Source organism: Podarcis cretensis, assembly GCF_951804945.1.
Source record: "Podarcis cretensis genome assembly, chromosome: 5".
Lineage (NCBI taxonomy): Eukaryota > Metazoa > Chordata > Lepidosauria > Squamata > Lacertidae > Podarcis > Podarcis cretensis.
This window is the reverse complement of record NC_137174.1, coordinates 59169408-59186811: the sequence shown is the minus strand read 5'-3', so window position 1 is coordinate 59186811 and position 17404 is coordinate 59169408. Positions and strand designations below refer to the sequence as shown.

General features: G+C 41.3%; 1 protein-coding gene across 1 annotated transcript in view; it reads right to left on the bottom strand.

The window, feature by feature from the left end:
• LCOR (ligand dependent nuclear receptor corepressor) overlaps nucleotides 1-16269 on the bottom strand; it is a 54326-nt gene extending 38057 nt beyond the window's left edge. Inside the window, exon 1 of the mRNA XM_079977227.1 lies at nucleotides 16125-16269. Within this exon, the coding sequence (XP_079833353.1) occupies nucleotides 16125-16221 (97 nt within the window). The 5' untranslated portion in view covers nucleotides 16222-16269. The remainder of the gene's footprint in view (nucleotides 1-16124) is intronic.
• Between the last annotated feature and the right edge of the window lie 1135 nt (nucleotides 16270-17404).

Genomic DNA, 17404 nt, shown 5'->3' with positions numbered 1-17404 from the left:
TGTGGCACTGAGTGGGTAGAGCGTATGTGAAGCATTCTCCACACAGGCCATGTGGTTCTTCCCCAGCACTTCAGGCAATTTAATACAATCCACCTGGTAACAAGTCCACAGGCAGTCCAACCCACTCACCAAACCAAAGGCCAAGACTTCACTCATTAATAGATGGCGGCAGTGCGTCAGGGTGCATTGAGAGATACCATAGGCTTGCTAGGGGGATGAGGAGTCAGTCAATGTGGCAAGCTTTCCCTTCAGCAGATGGATTTATCTCCAGCTGACCAAGCATATTCTTGCTTTTAATCTAAAGGGAAATTGCAAAACATGTTCCAATGACTACTGCACAACAAAGCATCTAGACAGGATATGTAGTAAAACTCTAGTTATTCTCAGTAAGAAACTATTACAAAGTTTGTGTTGTATGCTTCAAAAAGAGATTTACAGTATGTATATAGTGGGGTACCAGTCACAACTTCATACAAATAAAGATGCTACACCTGAGAAAGAGGTAAAACAACAAAGCTACAGAACACCTGCAGCTGGCGCCAACTCCCACTCTCCTTTGCTGCTTAGGAGCAGCAAGTACACTACAAGATATGTATGAGAAGGTGGGGTCTCAGATTTTACTTCAGTATTAGCAAATAGGATACAAGGGAATCAACATTCTAATCCAGCACACATAGGTACCGTACTTTTCCGTGTATAAGACTAGGTTTTTTTACTTTAAAATAAGGTTAAAAATCTGGGGGCATCTTATACACAGATAGTGCATGTATCCATTTTCTAAATAGGGGGTCTCCAAAAGTAGGGGGCATCTTATACATGGGGGCTTCTTATAAATGGAAAAATACGGTAATTATCAAAACAACTGATTACATGGGGGAGACAGCCTTGCCAACATAGTGTAGTGGACACAGGTTGGCTTTGGACCAAAGACATGGGTTCCACTGTCATAAAGCTCACTCACAACCTAACCTCATTTACAGTGTTGTTTGGGATAATTCCCCCATGTATGTCATCCTGAGTTCCTTGGAACAAAAGCAGAATACAAGTGTGACTAAGACAGTGCTTTGCAAGGGTGCTCACAGCCCCAGATACACACACAATCCTGACATGAGAGTGGGCTATCTTTTAAATCTAATAGTTTTACAGTTGAAGTCTGACTTCACTGTTCTTGCAAATTTAGTATGTAGATATGTTGGCTCCTTTGGGTAAAGCAATTTTGCAACTTTTGGCTCTGTTCATCAAGAGATAAACTGCCTTTGTTACTTCCGTAGCGATTATTCAAAATGAAGAACTTCACACCAAAATGTATATATGTAAATAATGCATATATTATACAAACATGTAGGAATGTGACCTTAGCGAGTGGTAAGATTTCATATAAATGAGTGTGTGAAAACAGGATAGATGTTTATCAGGAATTGTGTAAATTAATTCATTCGGCCACAGAGCAGGACATGAGTTACATTAACTGCATGAGTGTCTTCGAATTCTTCCAAGAGATTTGCATAATCAGCATCACTTCCATCTTCACTAAGATCCTACTGATGACAAACATCTAATATCGACGCTGTATAGCCTCTAAGGACCATATCGTCTTCTCACTTTAAGAACATCCTTCACATACATTGCACATAAATCCTAGGTACACAGCTACATGCGCTAAATGCACACACTTCAGTATATGCAACATAAGTTACACATATTAATAATCATATGTGATGAACATGTACACAGAGTTTTTTTATTTAAAAAGAAGCATTAACGTTGCAAAGATATGCTTGGAAATGTGTGGGTGTTGCTTGTTGAAATGTCAGAAGCTAGAGGAATTGCACAATATGATTTCCAGTAGTTAAGAGAACAGCACTTCAGCACACTGTAAAGCTTTGTGCCTTCTCCATGACAAACAAAAAACAATGTAAGTTATGCAGAAGAGTAAAAATTGCAGAATTATGCAAAGTACAGTAAGAGGAATCATGCATATCTGCTGAATATTCATAATTTATAGAAGTTGTAGAATTCAGCTTCCCTTATTACAATAGAGAATGAGAAAAGCGAAACACACAGCCTCTTACTGAAAACATATTCAGTCTCTTCTAAAAATATAGTATATAGCAAAGCATTCAAAGAGTTTCATCTTTATATACACACCTTGAATACAGATAATTTTTATAGACTCCCTGTAAAGTAAAACAGCATTATTACCCCATGTTGTGGTTAGGGGCTAAGGCTGAGAGAATGTGACTTGCCTAAAGCCATCAAAATTCAAGATTTGAATAAAGGGCTTCCTGATTTGTAGCTCAGTCTCTTAGTCACTATACCACCCCAGCTCTCTGCTGACATCATGTAATCACCTGCACATCCCTATGCAAAACCCTAATTGACATGGATGAAACAAATCTGCAGATCCTAGGTAATTGTTGCCTTTACCTTCACATGAAGTGGTAATTGCTTTGGCAGACTGTGTCTTAATCTTCTAGATTTGAAGGGGGTGGGGAGCAAAAAAACCAACACATCCTTTGGCTTTATGTACTTTATGAGAGCCAGTGTGGTGTTGTGGTTAGGAGCAGTGGACTCGTAATCTGGGGAACCAGGTTCGCGTCTCCGCTCCTCCACATGCAGCTGCTGGGTGACCTTGGGCTAGTCACACTTCTCTGAAGTCTCTCAGCCCTGCTCATATCACAGAGTGTTTGTTGTGGGGGAGGAGGGAAAGGAGAATGTTAGCCGCTTTGAGACTCCTTCGGGTAGTGATAAAGCGGGATATCAAATCCAAACTCTTCTTCTTCTACTTTTGACTTTTAATCTACCTAACTGTAAACGCTTTTCTCTCACTTTCTACATCCAATCAAACTCTTCTACCCAGCATACAAGATATCACTACTGTCCCTTCATCATGCTCATAGAAAAAGCATAATGGATTTAGAGGAGTATTGCATTTTTTCTCCAATTGCTTTAATAATATTTAGACTAGAAACAAAGATTTTTAAATAAGAGATTATTCTGCTGGCCAGACACAACTTCACAGGCCTCAGTCAAGGATATTACTTTTTTTTTTACAAGTGTTTGACTCTCTTTACATGCAACAGCAAATGCAGTCTTATGAATTCAACAATATGGAAGCCAGAATTTCTAAAGCACCATGCACAGCAGAGTGCTCTGCTGGTGTTTCCTGCTTGGCAGGGGGTTGGACTCGATGGCCCTTGTAGTCTCTTCCAACTCTATCATTCTATGATTCTAGAGTTCTTTCCCTAGTTCTGCACTGTTCTGCCTAAGACCCCTGCTGGCAGTTTGCATATTTTTTACACTGGATGATAACAGTTTTACTTCTCATTTAAAATTAGTTAAGAGTGGTCCAAGAGAATGAAATCTAATTTCTTCCTGCACAGCCAGAGCAAGAATTGACCAGTGAAATCCATTCCTAGAAGTAACAGCAGCCTTTTTAGGACTAATGGCTTCTAAGTTGTCTAAGATTTCGGGCTGGTACTGTCAGCCAATCCAAAAATTGTGATTGTGAGGGTCTTCCCCACTGCTGGCTTGTTAGAAGCAAGTACCTCTCCCCAACACCAAAAGAAGTTCTCCCCCCTGCCCAACCTTTCCTGCAAGCTAGGAGCTTGTGAATTTCAACCAATGCTTAGTGAGAGAGCTCTGGCCCTTCCACCAAGCAAAGGCTCAAGAAACATCCCCACCTTCCTCTCCTTCAGGGAACATGCAAACTTCAGTCACTACTCAGCAGGGGACCACCATCATCAAGCAGTGGCTGGAACCCCTACCACCTCTTTCTTGCAGAAAAGAGTGCTTAGGATCATGTCAGCTTTATCAGCTGCTCAGAAGCAGAGCTCCGGGCCTGTCTCCCAAGCAACAACTGTAAAGGCCTCTTTATCTTGTGGGAAAGAGAGGCAGGAATGTGGGAGATTCAGCTGGTGAAGGCAACAGCACTTGCTTTCAAATAGCACCCAACATGTCCATAAGCAGGAAGGGAGAGGTATTGCTGGTTTGTCCCTCTGGGACCAAGGAACTCCAGGGGGCTTGGATAAGTATTAGAAACTCAGATATATATATGCTAATTGACAAATGGCACTTTAAGCCTAGGTTATGGTCGTGTGTTTGTTGTTGTTTCTATACCAAAAAGTGGTTTCTATCTCAAAGTGGTTTACAACACATTAAAACATCAAATAAAACAATCCAGAATAAAACAAATTCAAGATTGAAGGAAAATATTTAATATCCTTCTCTAAGAATTGTTTTGCTTTCCCAATATTTATTTACCAATTTAATTTATACAGCAGCCCAATAGCAGAAGTACTCTAGGAAGCCAGTATGGTATAGCGGTCAAAGTGTGGACCTGGGAGTGGAGTTCAAATCCCCATTCAGTCATGAAGCTCACTGGGTGACCTTGGACAAGTCACAGCCTCTTAACCTAACCTCACAGGGTCATTGTAGGGATTGACTGAGGAGGAGGGTGAACCATGTAGTCTTTGGAGAAAAAGGTGGGATATAAATGCAGTAAATAAGCTCTTCTTCTTACCTGCTCAAGAAAACTGGAGGGGCCAGCCAGATGGAGATGTAAGTTGCCAACCTGGCATCCACAGATCTCCACATGGTCGCAATTGGACCTGCACCAGTCACAAAATGTGCCTGGTGAATTTCTAGCACAGGCATGAATCACACAACTTCAATACCATCCCTAGCCTTCCTCCCAACTTTAGAGAGGTGAAGGGGGCAGAGATTGCCTGGACATTTCTGGGATGATCCTTCCCCATTCCCTGGTTTTCAAAGTTGGGAGGAAAGCTGGCCACTCCTCATGCTTGCTAGAGGGTGGTGCCACACTTGCCATGACAAGAGTAATAGCTGAATCCTGCTCTGCTTGAAGCAGCAGATACCATTTCTCCCTACCTGCCTCAGCAAAAGAATAGGAAACAGTTGGTGGCATTGGATGAAAGAGTAAATGGGCGCATCTCTCTCAGTCAGCCAGCAATTTGTCATTCAGGACTTTCTTGTGTAGTTACCAGAATGAACGCCTTTACATGCATTTATCTTGCTGACATTCCTATGGTCAGCAAGGATAAGTGCAAATTAAAAGCTTATTAACACATGGTGATTTTAACAGGAACAAAGGAATCACACACATGAAAGGATTTATTAATCCATAGAAATCATCCCTGAGCTAGACAAATATAGGGCTTCCCTTCCCTGGGTAGCAAAATATAACAACAAAAAAAGAGGAACTCTGGCCTGATGGCACAGCATGCAGCGTAGTGAGAAGTTTAAAATATCTAGCATATGCCACTCTTGTCAGTAGTGTAATTCAACATCCAGGAAGAGGTTATATATTACAATTCCCACTGCTTGATTGGTTGTACTTTGCACCCCAGTATGGGATGAGCTCTCATACTTGTGCCATGGGAACAAGAACCCTGAACTACTCTGAGTAGACCCACCGATATTAATGAACATTACTTCATTAGGTACATTCATTTCAGTGTGTCTACTCTTAAGTAAAACTTAGTTGACTATCACCCTTGAGTTTTTTTACTCACATCAGCCCTGCTTAACATATAATGAAGCTCCAGATAAAAGTATATTGTATTAAAATGTGAAAATTGGGGTGAAGCTGCAACAACAGAATGTACAACTCTGTTCATAAATAGGGCTCCAGACTTCATACCAACTTCTAAGCACATCTATTTTCAAGCCCCAAATTTAAAGCCCAAAACAACGGAAGGCAAGATTCTCAACATGAATTTTGAGCCAGAGTTACCCTTGCACAGCCCTGTGTATTATTTTCACATTAGTAATCTTCAATACTCATATAAAAAAGAAGAGACCTATGAACATATCACATGTGAAAGGGGGGGGGGGTCAAGTAAAGTTTGCTCTGGGAGGCTAATTTACTTTCCCCATCTTGTGATCCTTCAAGCTACAAGGAAGCAGCCCCACTTAAATACTTTGTTTGGAAGGATAGATTGGCCTCAGAGAATATACATCCAATTTCCCCTATCTTTGGTCCCTAGGCAGATGGCCATTTGCCAAAACTCTTTAGCCTAACTCCCAGCACCAGCTGGCTAAGGGCTCTTGCATACATGCTGCTCCCTGCTGCCAACGTTCCCTGGCAGCCGGCAAAGAAAACCATCAGCTTCCACTTGTTTGGGGGGTTGAGGAAGAGATGGAGGGTCATTTGCATCCCTAGTGCTTTTTCCACAAGGGTAGGAGATCTGAAAATTCTGATGTGACCATCTCTTATCCTACTGCCCTATCCCAAGCACACATACATGATCTAAAACATTAATTTACTAAGCAAATGGGGAGCAGGGAGAAAGCAAGGCAAATAAGAGGATTTCCCCCCCCCCCTCCTGTAACTTTCCACCCCAAAGCCCTCACTGACATACATGCCAGAGACCAATTTTTCCAGAGGGGTAGTTGTGTTAGTCTGTTGCACCAAGAACAGAATCCTGTGGCACCTTAAAAAGAATAATTGTCAGATGCAGGAAGTGAGATCTGAGTTGGCAAATATGTAATGTATACACAAGGGTTAGGGAAAATAAATATATAAAGTGGGAGCTAAATGGCAATGTGGTGCAAAAAATGCAATCAGTGGTAATTCAACCAGAGCTTAGATGTATGTTAAGCAGGCACAATATAGGAAAGCACTGTGTCTATTCAAACCAAATTAATGTTACTGAAGCATGGAGCCAGCTCTGGAAAGGGCTTTGGAGTCCTTCTGTAATCAAGGCCAAATACAACTGTGAATTGCATGAGCATTATGCTAGAAATCATTCTAGCCCACTCTTATCCCTGCTCATTGGGGCCAAACTCTTGTGGCACACAAAGTATAAGAGGCTTCACTTTCTCAGCCCCTTTGTCCCTGATATTTGCCTCAGATCCTATTCTACTCTACTCCTTGGCTGGACCTGATCTGCCTTGCTCCTTTAAATCCATCTAGGCTTGGTGGCTCCAGCTTTGACCAGAAAAGGGCACAGAGCTCCAGAGAAGGAATGCCAAATGCCCCAGAATTGCCACTGAAACCACAAGTTAATCACTGCACATTGCTCTTTATTTACAATAAACTCACTGGGTGACCTTGGGCCAATCAGTCTCTCATCCTTCCCTACCTTCTATGGTCACTGTGGGGATAAAACAAGGAAGAAGACAATCATGTACATCACCTTGTGCTCTTTGGAGGAAAGGTAGGATATAAATATAATTAATTAATTAATTAATTAATTAATATATACTAGTCTATGCATGGTGTAGCGTTTTATAAAACTATCTTCTCTAAACCGCTTTCTGGTTCCCTTAGCGTACAGCCCCTCTCGTCTGCTGCAGTGATATGCACAATCTTACTGCAATGCTACTGTCCCCCCAATCACCCTTCTATCTCCTTTTTTCCTTTACCCATTCACAACTCTGCTTTTTTCAACCACTTTCAAATACTCCACTGGTTCATTCATTCCTCCTCACCACAGATTTCTGCATCTTGAACTTAACCATTTTTCCACTCACCCCATACAATATTTTATTCACTCCTGTTAAACACTTTCAGTGCTTGATGTTGGAGAACTAGATGGACCAGTGGTGTGTCAAAGAATAGGCAGTTGGTAAGTAGCAGTTGCCCCTGGACAAGCAGCCAAGTGGCAAAAAGGACCACATCCCATGCTTCCCCTTCACCCTCCCACACCAATGAACTTCCCCTTTGACTGCATTGCTGTTCACTTATTCTTATCACTGCCCCTTATGATTCCAGTTATAGCAGGACACCTCTATTATGTCTTCCTGTATGTTTGCTTTCTCTTTCATTTCATGCTTTATGTGGAGACTGAACAAAGGGAAGCAAAAGACATTTCTGAAAAGTTATTGACAAAGCTAACATTACTGCTAAGAGAAAGTTCTAGGGATCTGACCATTTACAAACTGCTTTGCATAGCATTTAGAATATGGTAGGGGAACCATGTTTTCCTATTAGGCTGATTCAGCTATGCCCATCAAATTATTAAGTTTTCAGTCAATCCCTCACATTACAAAATAAAAAGAAATAAATAAAGCAGACACCAAAGTCATGTATTTCATGCAATTTGCAGCTCTCCTACTCAAGATGGAGACTTTACTGAGAAAGACTGGTATTAAACTATGGAGCACAGACTATTCTGAACCAAATAAAAATAATGGAAAAAACCAATGCCATTATTTTTGTGTTTTAGATATTAAAGACTCTACAGACTAGAATCATCTCAACATATAGCCACTATTTAAAATTATCTTGCACAAAACACCTGAATGCAAACCATTTTATAATACCATAATCACAAAGTTTTTATTCCATTTTGGGGAAACAGACACCTAAAATCAGACCCCCAAGTACATTTGGCTTTATTTTAGTTTAAAATACTGAGCTTTCTCAACTCTCACTTGATAAAGGGAACAGACAGTAGTCAGTGCTTCCAAGAACCTATCATATTGGGATTAATTAGGCACTAGGCTTTTGGCACACATTTTCAACATCTTGGCCAAACTTTACAGAAGCTCTGTAAGTTAACTTTTTTTACTACCGCTATTTATAAAGTGCCACAATAGCCAATCATAGCCAAACAACCAACGTACAAATAGTTATTGGCAACATAACAAAGGAAGGAAAATGGTTTAAATATACTAACATCCTAGTCTTGGGGCATCCAGTCAAGCTACGCAAAGAGGTGTTTTTGTCCCTTGCATACTCCCAAATGTGGAAGTAGGATCAGAAACGGGATCTGGAAGAAAGGGTAAACAGCATGTTAGTTAAATTCACAGATGGCACTGCACTGGGTAATGTTGCAAACATTAGCAGGAACAAAAATATAAATGAATTTAGGAACATACGAAGGAAAACACATCACATTTCAGGAAAGTGTGCTAATGATATGTAATGAAATTCCAGCACACAACAAAAATGTTCAAAGGAAACAGAGGATTAGTTGTAATGGATGAAAAGGAGATAAAGGGGACTGCAACAGATCAAGAAGTTAGAAGAAAGTGATGTGAGCTGTATCTGAAGTCAGTGTGCAAGCAGGACTAACACTGGCACAACAGAACATCCCTTCCCTCCCCTCCCTCCATGCAACCCTTATCTGCTTTGTGGAAAGCAGGGGAGAGAGAAGTTCTGTTGCAAAAGCAGAAGTTGTTCTGCTCATTCGATGACTTTGTTGGATACAACACTGTGCCTTCAAGCCACACTAAAGGCACTCTTGTCTCATTGTGCTAGAGCCACTTGCTGTAAGCCATTGTACCAATCAGCTTTCTTCACTCTTACACACTGCTTATCTGACTAGTAGATTAGGACAGGGTGGGCAGATCTTAGACTGGTAAGATCAACTTTGTTTTTTCACTAGAATCTTGAGATCTACCAACCAGAGCCGTGTGCAAGGCACACAGAATTAAAGAACAAAGTGCCTTTGAGCATATTCTGAGCATTTTCAGGATCACAACAAATTGAGTTTAGTGTCTTTTCACACAACAGTCCAATCCTGATTAATCTTCATTTCAGCAGACTAATTTTGGTAGGGAAAGATGTTTTGTTGCCATTGTTTAATAACTGGGAGTCAGAAATACTTGCTGATCTACCAAAAATCATCCAGAGATCCTGAATTACCGTCTGTCTACCCCAGCTTAGACAATGATACAGTACGAGATATTGATTTTTTTTGTTTCCCTGGAACTTTTTTTCTTTTTCTTTTTTAAAGAAAGTTTGGCTTCAACAGGAAATAAATAAAATTCTATACTTCAATTGTATCATTCTCAGCAAAGCATATTCCAGGAACATAGAAGTTTATGTGGTAAGTTTGACCTTAAGATTGATCCTGAGGTCAATCTAGAGTTTTACTTATATATATATTTAAAAGTCACTGAGGGAGGGAGACTTTGCCAGTGGTCAGCATGCAGCAAGCTAGGCATGAAGATGTGGTGGGGCAAAGAGTCATATGATGTAGTATTGAAATAAAGGATTCAGAACTGAGAATGGTAGATGAAGCAGGGGAAATAGTTAGATGTCTAAAGGAGGAAATGGGATTAGGAAGGAAACACCCAAAAACAGTGGCAAGGAAGCAAGAGATGCACATTCCCCTTTAAAAACGTAACCCGAAAATGAATTTCTACAGTTGTTTATTCCTTTGAACATTACTGGAGGAAGAAACAAAAGAGTCAATTTATATTAGGGTTGGCTGCCTTTCTTTGTTTGTTTTTTTTGCCTGGAACTCTGGCCAATTAGTATTGGACCAACTTTTCCAAGTTGGTCTTCTTAATGTAGATAAGAAATTAAGTTCAGTACTTAAATACGAAAAAAATGAAATGTAACTGTTTCACTCAATATAATCTCATGGGATTCAAGATGAAAAATTTTGAATAAGCAATTTCAGAATAATTGCAATAATAAGAAGAGCTTCAATTTATTTCCAATAATCAGGAAACAGAACATTTGTGCAATTTACCTTCCCTATGCTGCAGTCCCTCCCAGCTCTTTCTCTCCCCAAGAGAACTGCACACACACACACACAATAACCAAGCCTTATTACTCTACTGGAATGACAAGAATTAAGCAAGAATTAACCAGAAGGACCATTGACCATGTTTTGGACCTTTTTGTACATAATCTGAATGGTTTATAAAATCTCATTATTAAATGCGCATAGCTTTTTTTTCTTGGCCAAGAAAAATTGGAATAAGTGTATGAACTAATAATAGCAAGGTCCTCAGAGTTAGGTTTCATACTTTTAACACCCACTGTGCTCTCCAACAGACACAAATCCTGTAACTACTTTACATAATTTAGACAAAGTTCAAAGCACAATGCAACATATACCATATATTCTTAGCACATGTCTGAGAAACCACAAAAGATGCAAAAGAAAGGGGTTTCCTTCTTTAGTCAAAGAAGATCCCAATGAGAAGAAAACATTTCAATATCTGTATATGCTGCTTAACCAGGGCCATCTTTGGTCAGAGGACAGTGTTAGAAGGTATTTTGTACACAGGTAGAGATGGCTGAATAGAACAGTTATATGTATGTCGTGTATGAAAAGCATATTCTATTTTTATAACACATGAAAGCTGGGCTCAATTATTTTCTCAGTTATCACTTATAGATGTATGAGCTTCACATAGACATTTTGAGAACAGAACGCTGGTCTCTGTAGCTAGAGCATGTGCAGGCCTCTAAATGTTGTGCATTTTGTTGAAGATTTGTTGTTTTAACATTTTCCACTGCTCTGCAAGTCCCGAGTTACCTGCATATTTGATGCTGAACAACCAGAAAAGCCTACAAACAGAAGTCAATGAAAACAGCCTCTCTATTCACGATCAAAGAAATAAGCATGGCTGTTTTACATCTTGGGAAGAATAACCATCAGGCTATTCAAGGTTTGTAAGTGTATGCATAGTAATACCAATTCCATATTTTAACTATTATACAGTATTTAGCACTGTAAAATGAAAACTAGATGTAATACTGAACAATCTATAGTTGCACACCCACTCACAATGTTCCCAAGTTCAGAGGTACTTGATTTACAATCTACAATGCTACTATTATGTAGGCCATACATAATGACGAATTTTAGTTTCCTATGATGTTCATGATTTTTAAAAGGCTTAGAGCCAAATCCAGCAGGGTATAGCATTTACAAAAAAGGAAACGTATGGGAACATTGAAGGTTTACGGGGTCATTTTTCCTTCGCTATTCAGGAAAGTGTATGAAGTAGGTTCAGGGGTATATTAGTGGAGCTCCTATGAAAGGGAGAAGGTTGAACAAAATATTGGCATGTACACTATTGACAGGAAACAAAACATACATTATAATGCACTTTCATTAAGATTCAGAAGAAAATCGTAATTTAATTTTTCTGAAAGTTTATTAAAATTTACCAGAATAGTGACAGAACATCTTTCCTTGTCTTCACTGTGCTTCTAATTTTAAGTATCATACTTTAGCTTCACAGAATTACATCTTTTGGAATCTGGACCAGGTAAGTGTGAGTCTCACTATGATGCCTGTATGAAGGTCTGGTGCATATAAATTCTAAAGTAGCACTTATAGGGACATTCAGATATTAGGTAATCAAAGTATCTTGGGAATTACTTTTTATCAATACCAAAAGCAACCATAAAAATAAAGCCTGTCGACTTTGTTCCCTGTGTTAGAAAGTGTTAGAAAGTAGCCTTTAGTATCAAGCATATCTCTGAAACTTCCATTATTCCCTCAGAGCATTCCAAATTAATGAGATTCGTATCAAACCCTGAAAAACACACTCCTAATTTCTAAAACATGCAAATCAAAACTACAACTCAGCGCTACGCTATTGGTATGTGATCCCCCCCCCCCAATAGTCAGTCATATCACTTCACAGATGTGTAGCTTTCAACAGCAAGATGAAAATCTGGCTATCTTAGCATGTAACCTTCCTGGCACCAATTATAGCACTTTTTATTACAATACATAGAGCACAGATAACTGATAACTGGTAAAATGACAAGTGGTTATCATTTCAAACTTAAACTCGCTGGCCTGGCATCCAGGCAAATGATCTCGTTTGTAACAACGCAAAATCAAACAAATCATATATATTGGCTTCCAAATCCTGAGCAATAAGAAAAGCTTACTTAATCAAAGCATATTTTGGTAAGAATAGAACTAAAGATTTCCATTCCAATTTTTAATACTCTCAGCTAAACTTCATTAGAGTATAGTTCTATCTAAACAACTGACTTGCTAACTTTTAACACTCTGTTCTAGTAAAATTCAAAGCCTTTAAATCAGTGTTTCTTAATCTTTTTTTAACTCATGCCCCCTTTTAGTAATATAAAAATCCCACTCTTCCCCTTCAAACCTGGCTCCTACATTATTTTATTTTAATTCTCAAATGGATTGAAATTTTGTTTTTGTTTTTTTACTTACACTGTACATATTTTGGAAACATTTCTGTCCCCACCCAAGATCATCAAATGCCTCCCTCCCGCCCTGGTTCACAAACACTGATTTAGATTTTTAAAAATCCCATGTGGACTTTCTCCATACTTCCTCCAAGACGTCTATTAAAAATGTTGTTACTGCAATATGGCCTAACCAAAGACCATGAACACAAGATAAAATTAACAATTTCTTATGGACTTATTGGCCCAAATCAGACCAATGATAGCTGCCACACATAATCAACCTGTCTTCCACTGGAACTGGAACCTTGCCTCTGAAGCCACAGGTAGTTCTCTTTCCCAGTACTGTTACCTGAGACAAAACCTAAAGTCCTGTATGCAAACCAAAGCAATCCTCCCACCCACTAAAGTTTTATTTGGAATGGACTCATAAACTCAAATATTTTACTTTCCCAGAGAAGATCAGGAGGAAATATCACAAATACTTATTGCACCCTGGAAGTTTATGAAGCTAAGACCTCATAAAACTGATCAATTTGAAGTTCAAACTGTTAGGTGCAATGCTATCAAGATAAAATGCTACAAACACAATTATACTTTGGACCTTCTAAAATGTTTTTGTACTTTACCTCAAAAAATAATCTGGATAGCTAGGTGATTAACCTTCGCAGCTTAGTCATTTCCTTCATATCTTCTGTTTACACAAAAGGGGGGAAAGTGCACCCACATAGATACCAAGACTACATGGGTGGGGAGAGAAGCAAAAAGAATTGTTCCCTCTAGATGCTATGTTCATTTTTTCCAAATCTGCAACAGAAGTGCTCCAACATATCACAAATGCTCCAACATGTTTCCTTTTTGTGATATCTGATTAAGTCATACTCAGAATAGACCCACTGAAATCAATACTTAAGTGGTCTACTCCGAGTATGACTACCACTGGATATTATTATTTTTTGAGTTTGCGGACATCCTTAGTATTTCTGACCAAGCTTGAGTAAAACATTAGTATCAATCTCCCCTGCAAATCACAGAATTTCAAACAAATGTCCACAAGTACTAACAGGGATACATAACAACTCAAGTTAACTGATGACCTGAAATAATTGGAGCAGATATGTGCAACGATTGCTAGCCTTTAACCTTCTAGTATACTTTAACACTCAGACACAAACACCACCATTCAAATACATTAAAAAGATACTAGGATGAAGAATAAATTTGTGTTCAGTTCCATCAAGCAGAGGAAGTAGTAAAATGATCTTCCAGAGACAGGCACCTAACTGATAGACGCTAATACAAACAAGCAGACTCACAGCACATATTTCTCCTGAAGAAATATTCTAATGCATTACCTGCTGTAGCTTTTCCAAAAGGCAAGAAGCCATTCCATTTTTTAGTCAACCAGTTAACTCTGACCCACCTTCTAACCAGTGACATCATTCAGATGTGCTTGTGGTTCTCTCCCAAGCCCTGGTCTATTTTTTGATACAGTTAAACAAATATGACAATATACTGAATGTCATTTAATACATGCACTAGTGCAACAAAAAGTGTTTCCTATTTTTTTAAAAAGAACAGCATAATTTCAGTGTTTTCTATTATACAGGTTAATATTGAGTAATTACTAACTACAGTTAAAAAGGGCCTACTGCTTAAGCAAGAGTTGTAAAGGCAGTTAAATTACAATTAAGAAAAGCAGGCACTGCTACAGAATTTTAAGGTGACTTGCTGGATTACAGTTAACATGATCAGCATCCATCTTTTGCTGTCTAGGAAACTAGAGTTCAACTTAAAATGATCTGCTTCTACTGCCCCTGCTTTTTTACTCAGTAAATACTTGGTGTTTCAGGATAATAAGGCTGCTATCCCTAAGTCACATTTAAGGGATAAACCTCAGTGAAAACGGTGGTATTAATTCCTAGTAAGAATGCATGACTGCAGTGTAAGTTTAATAGTATGTAGTCCATCCCTGTGCATTAACAAAGCTACTGTCTTAAAATGTTGGAATGATGTATTATTATCTAAAGAAATCAAAGGAGAAAGCACATGGGATTTTTAAGACATTTAAATGAGCAGAAAACACTCTTACATGTTGAAATAAACCTGTATTTCACATGAAAGGAGCTTTGTCAGTTCAACCTGAAGACTGCATTATAAATAATATCCCCTTCCACATAACTGCACCTTTTCACCTGCTTCTATATTTTATAAAAAGTAAATGTGCTTCCCCTAGCACAGTGGTTCTCAACCCTAGCAGCTTATGAAGATTCCAAGGCAAGTTATTCTGTCATCTTCACAATCCAAAAGATTTAGGGGAATACTACCTTTTCAACAAGAGGTATCATGGCAATAGGGTATATTTTTCCTAACATCTGAGAACATTCTGCAAGGTAAATCGGTGACTATAATATTTCGACACACACACACATCCTTATACACAATTCAGCACCAGGGGATAAACGGAGCAGGATCCTAGCTCCTTGGCCACACGGACACAATGTGGCTGAACATAGGAAAGCAAGGAGCAAACCGATTAGGGGGACCGGGAAGCAAGAATGACCTGTGTGCAAAAATCTGGAAATGGGAGAGGGGCGTGGTCACCCCGGAACAATCCTGCTCTGCCATCATCCCCAGCAAGGGTAACTTTCCCAAGCCGAATCAGCCTCTGACCGGGGGCGGAGGAGGGGGGGCGTAATATATATATATAAATAAATATATAGTCGGGCGAGGGGGGTGGGGAGGAGGCCACCCGAAGCACTTCCTTCCCTGACCCATTCCGGCCGACACAGCCCAGCTCACCCCCTTCCCCCAAACAAAGGGCCCTCTGCTCTCCCCCGTCCTCCCACCTTCCCGAGAGGGGGCGGGGGAGGGAGGGAGGGAGAGGAGAGAACAGGCCGGAGTGGGCGGGGCGGAGCCTAGGCCGCGGTTGCTCCGTGAGGCGCGAGGAAGGGGGAGGGGTGTGAGGCGCGCGTGGAGCGGCTAATCCGCGCGGGAGGGAGCGAGCGAGGGCGCGCGCGCGGTCAGCCGGCGGGCGAACCGAGGAGTGGGTGGGGGAGGGGCTCAGCGCTCTCTCTCCCCTCACTGTGTGGAGAGAGATGAGGGGAAGTGGGGCGGAGGTGAAAAGAGGGGGGGGGTGTCTCCACACAAGCGGTCCGCTTCCCCTCCGCCCGCCCGCCTGTCCGCCCGCCCGCCCGGGCTCCGCTCCCCTCTCCGCCCCCCCATGGTCCCTCACCCACACAGCGCAGCAGCCGGTGTCGCCACGAGTCGAGCTGGTGGCGGAAGCCGCGCCTCTCGATGGAGCACTCCTGCCTCCCGCACGGACTCGCCATCTTCTGGGGGAGGGGCCCCGAGCCTCCGCCGCCGCCGCCGGCACGCCCGCCGTTTGCGTCACGCTCACGTCATCGCGCACGGCCACGCGGAGGCGGGGGGCCACCGCGGGCGCAGCTACCGCCCAAACCTGGCCGCGCGCGGAAATGCGGCGGGGGGGGGGGGGGGCAGGCAGGCGCGGACGGTTGGCCATGGCAACGATGAAAGGCGCAGCAGGAACCGGGGGAAAGGGCTCTTCCTGGTCCGCGCGCCCGATCCTCTGCGGGACCCCTGTGCTCCGGGGGCGCAAAGAAGAAACGAGGACAACCAGAGAGTGGAGGTGCGCGTGGATCCGAGTTCACGGGGTGGATCCAGGGTATCCATGGCTGTGTCTTAAACCCCACTGATGCCAGCGAGTCTGCCCTACGCATGAGTAACACGGGATCCAGACCTCCGTGCAGTAATGCTTGGGTTGGCAACATCTAGGCTGCCGTCCTAATCGCACTTAACACAGGGAGTCCGTCCTAGTGAAACTCGGGGAGAGACTTGCTGCTGCCGAGTAAATCTGGCGATGGTTCTGCTATTAAGACAGAAATCTGACATGAGAAGAATTTGTGTTTTATATCAAGTACCTTTATAAAAACCTGTAAAAGTTAGCATTCCTAGTGAAAACAAAAACCATAGTGTAAAAAGCTCTTCTGGATCAGACCAAAGGCCACCCTCCTACCCCAGCAGCCTGTTCTCCCAGATGTTGATAAGCTTGCAAGTGGGACATAAGTCCCACAGCATCCTCACCAGTTGCAATGCCCAGCAACTGGTACAAAGAGGTATGCTGCCTGTGCCAGTGTTGTTGGAGCATAACCGTCATGGCTAGGTGCAGGATGCCTCTGTATACCAGTTGCTGGAAATCACATCTCTCTTGAATATCACGGATGTCATGGTGTCTTCATCAGGTTTAGCAACAATGTCTTTCATATTCTCACATCCCCTTGCCGCAGCGATCTCCCAAAGCGTTAACGATTGTGAGCCATGTTTATGGTGGCAACAAACTCACCATACCAATGCCATGCTGACATTGCGGATTTAAACCCAATAAAGTCTTAATCCTGCTTCCTCCTTTCCAGCTATAATTCTGCTCTTTTAGCAGCAACAGAAAAGGCCACACACACACACCGAACTACTAACAGCTGGAAAGAAAACTTCATT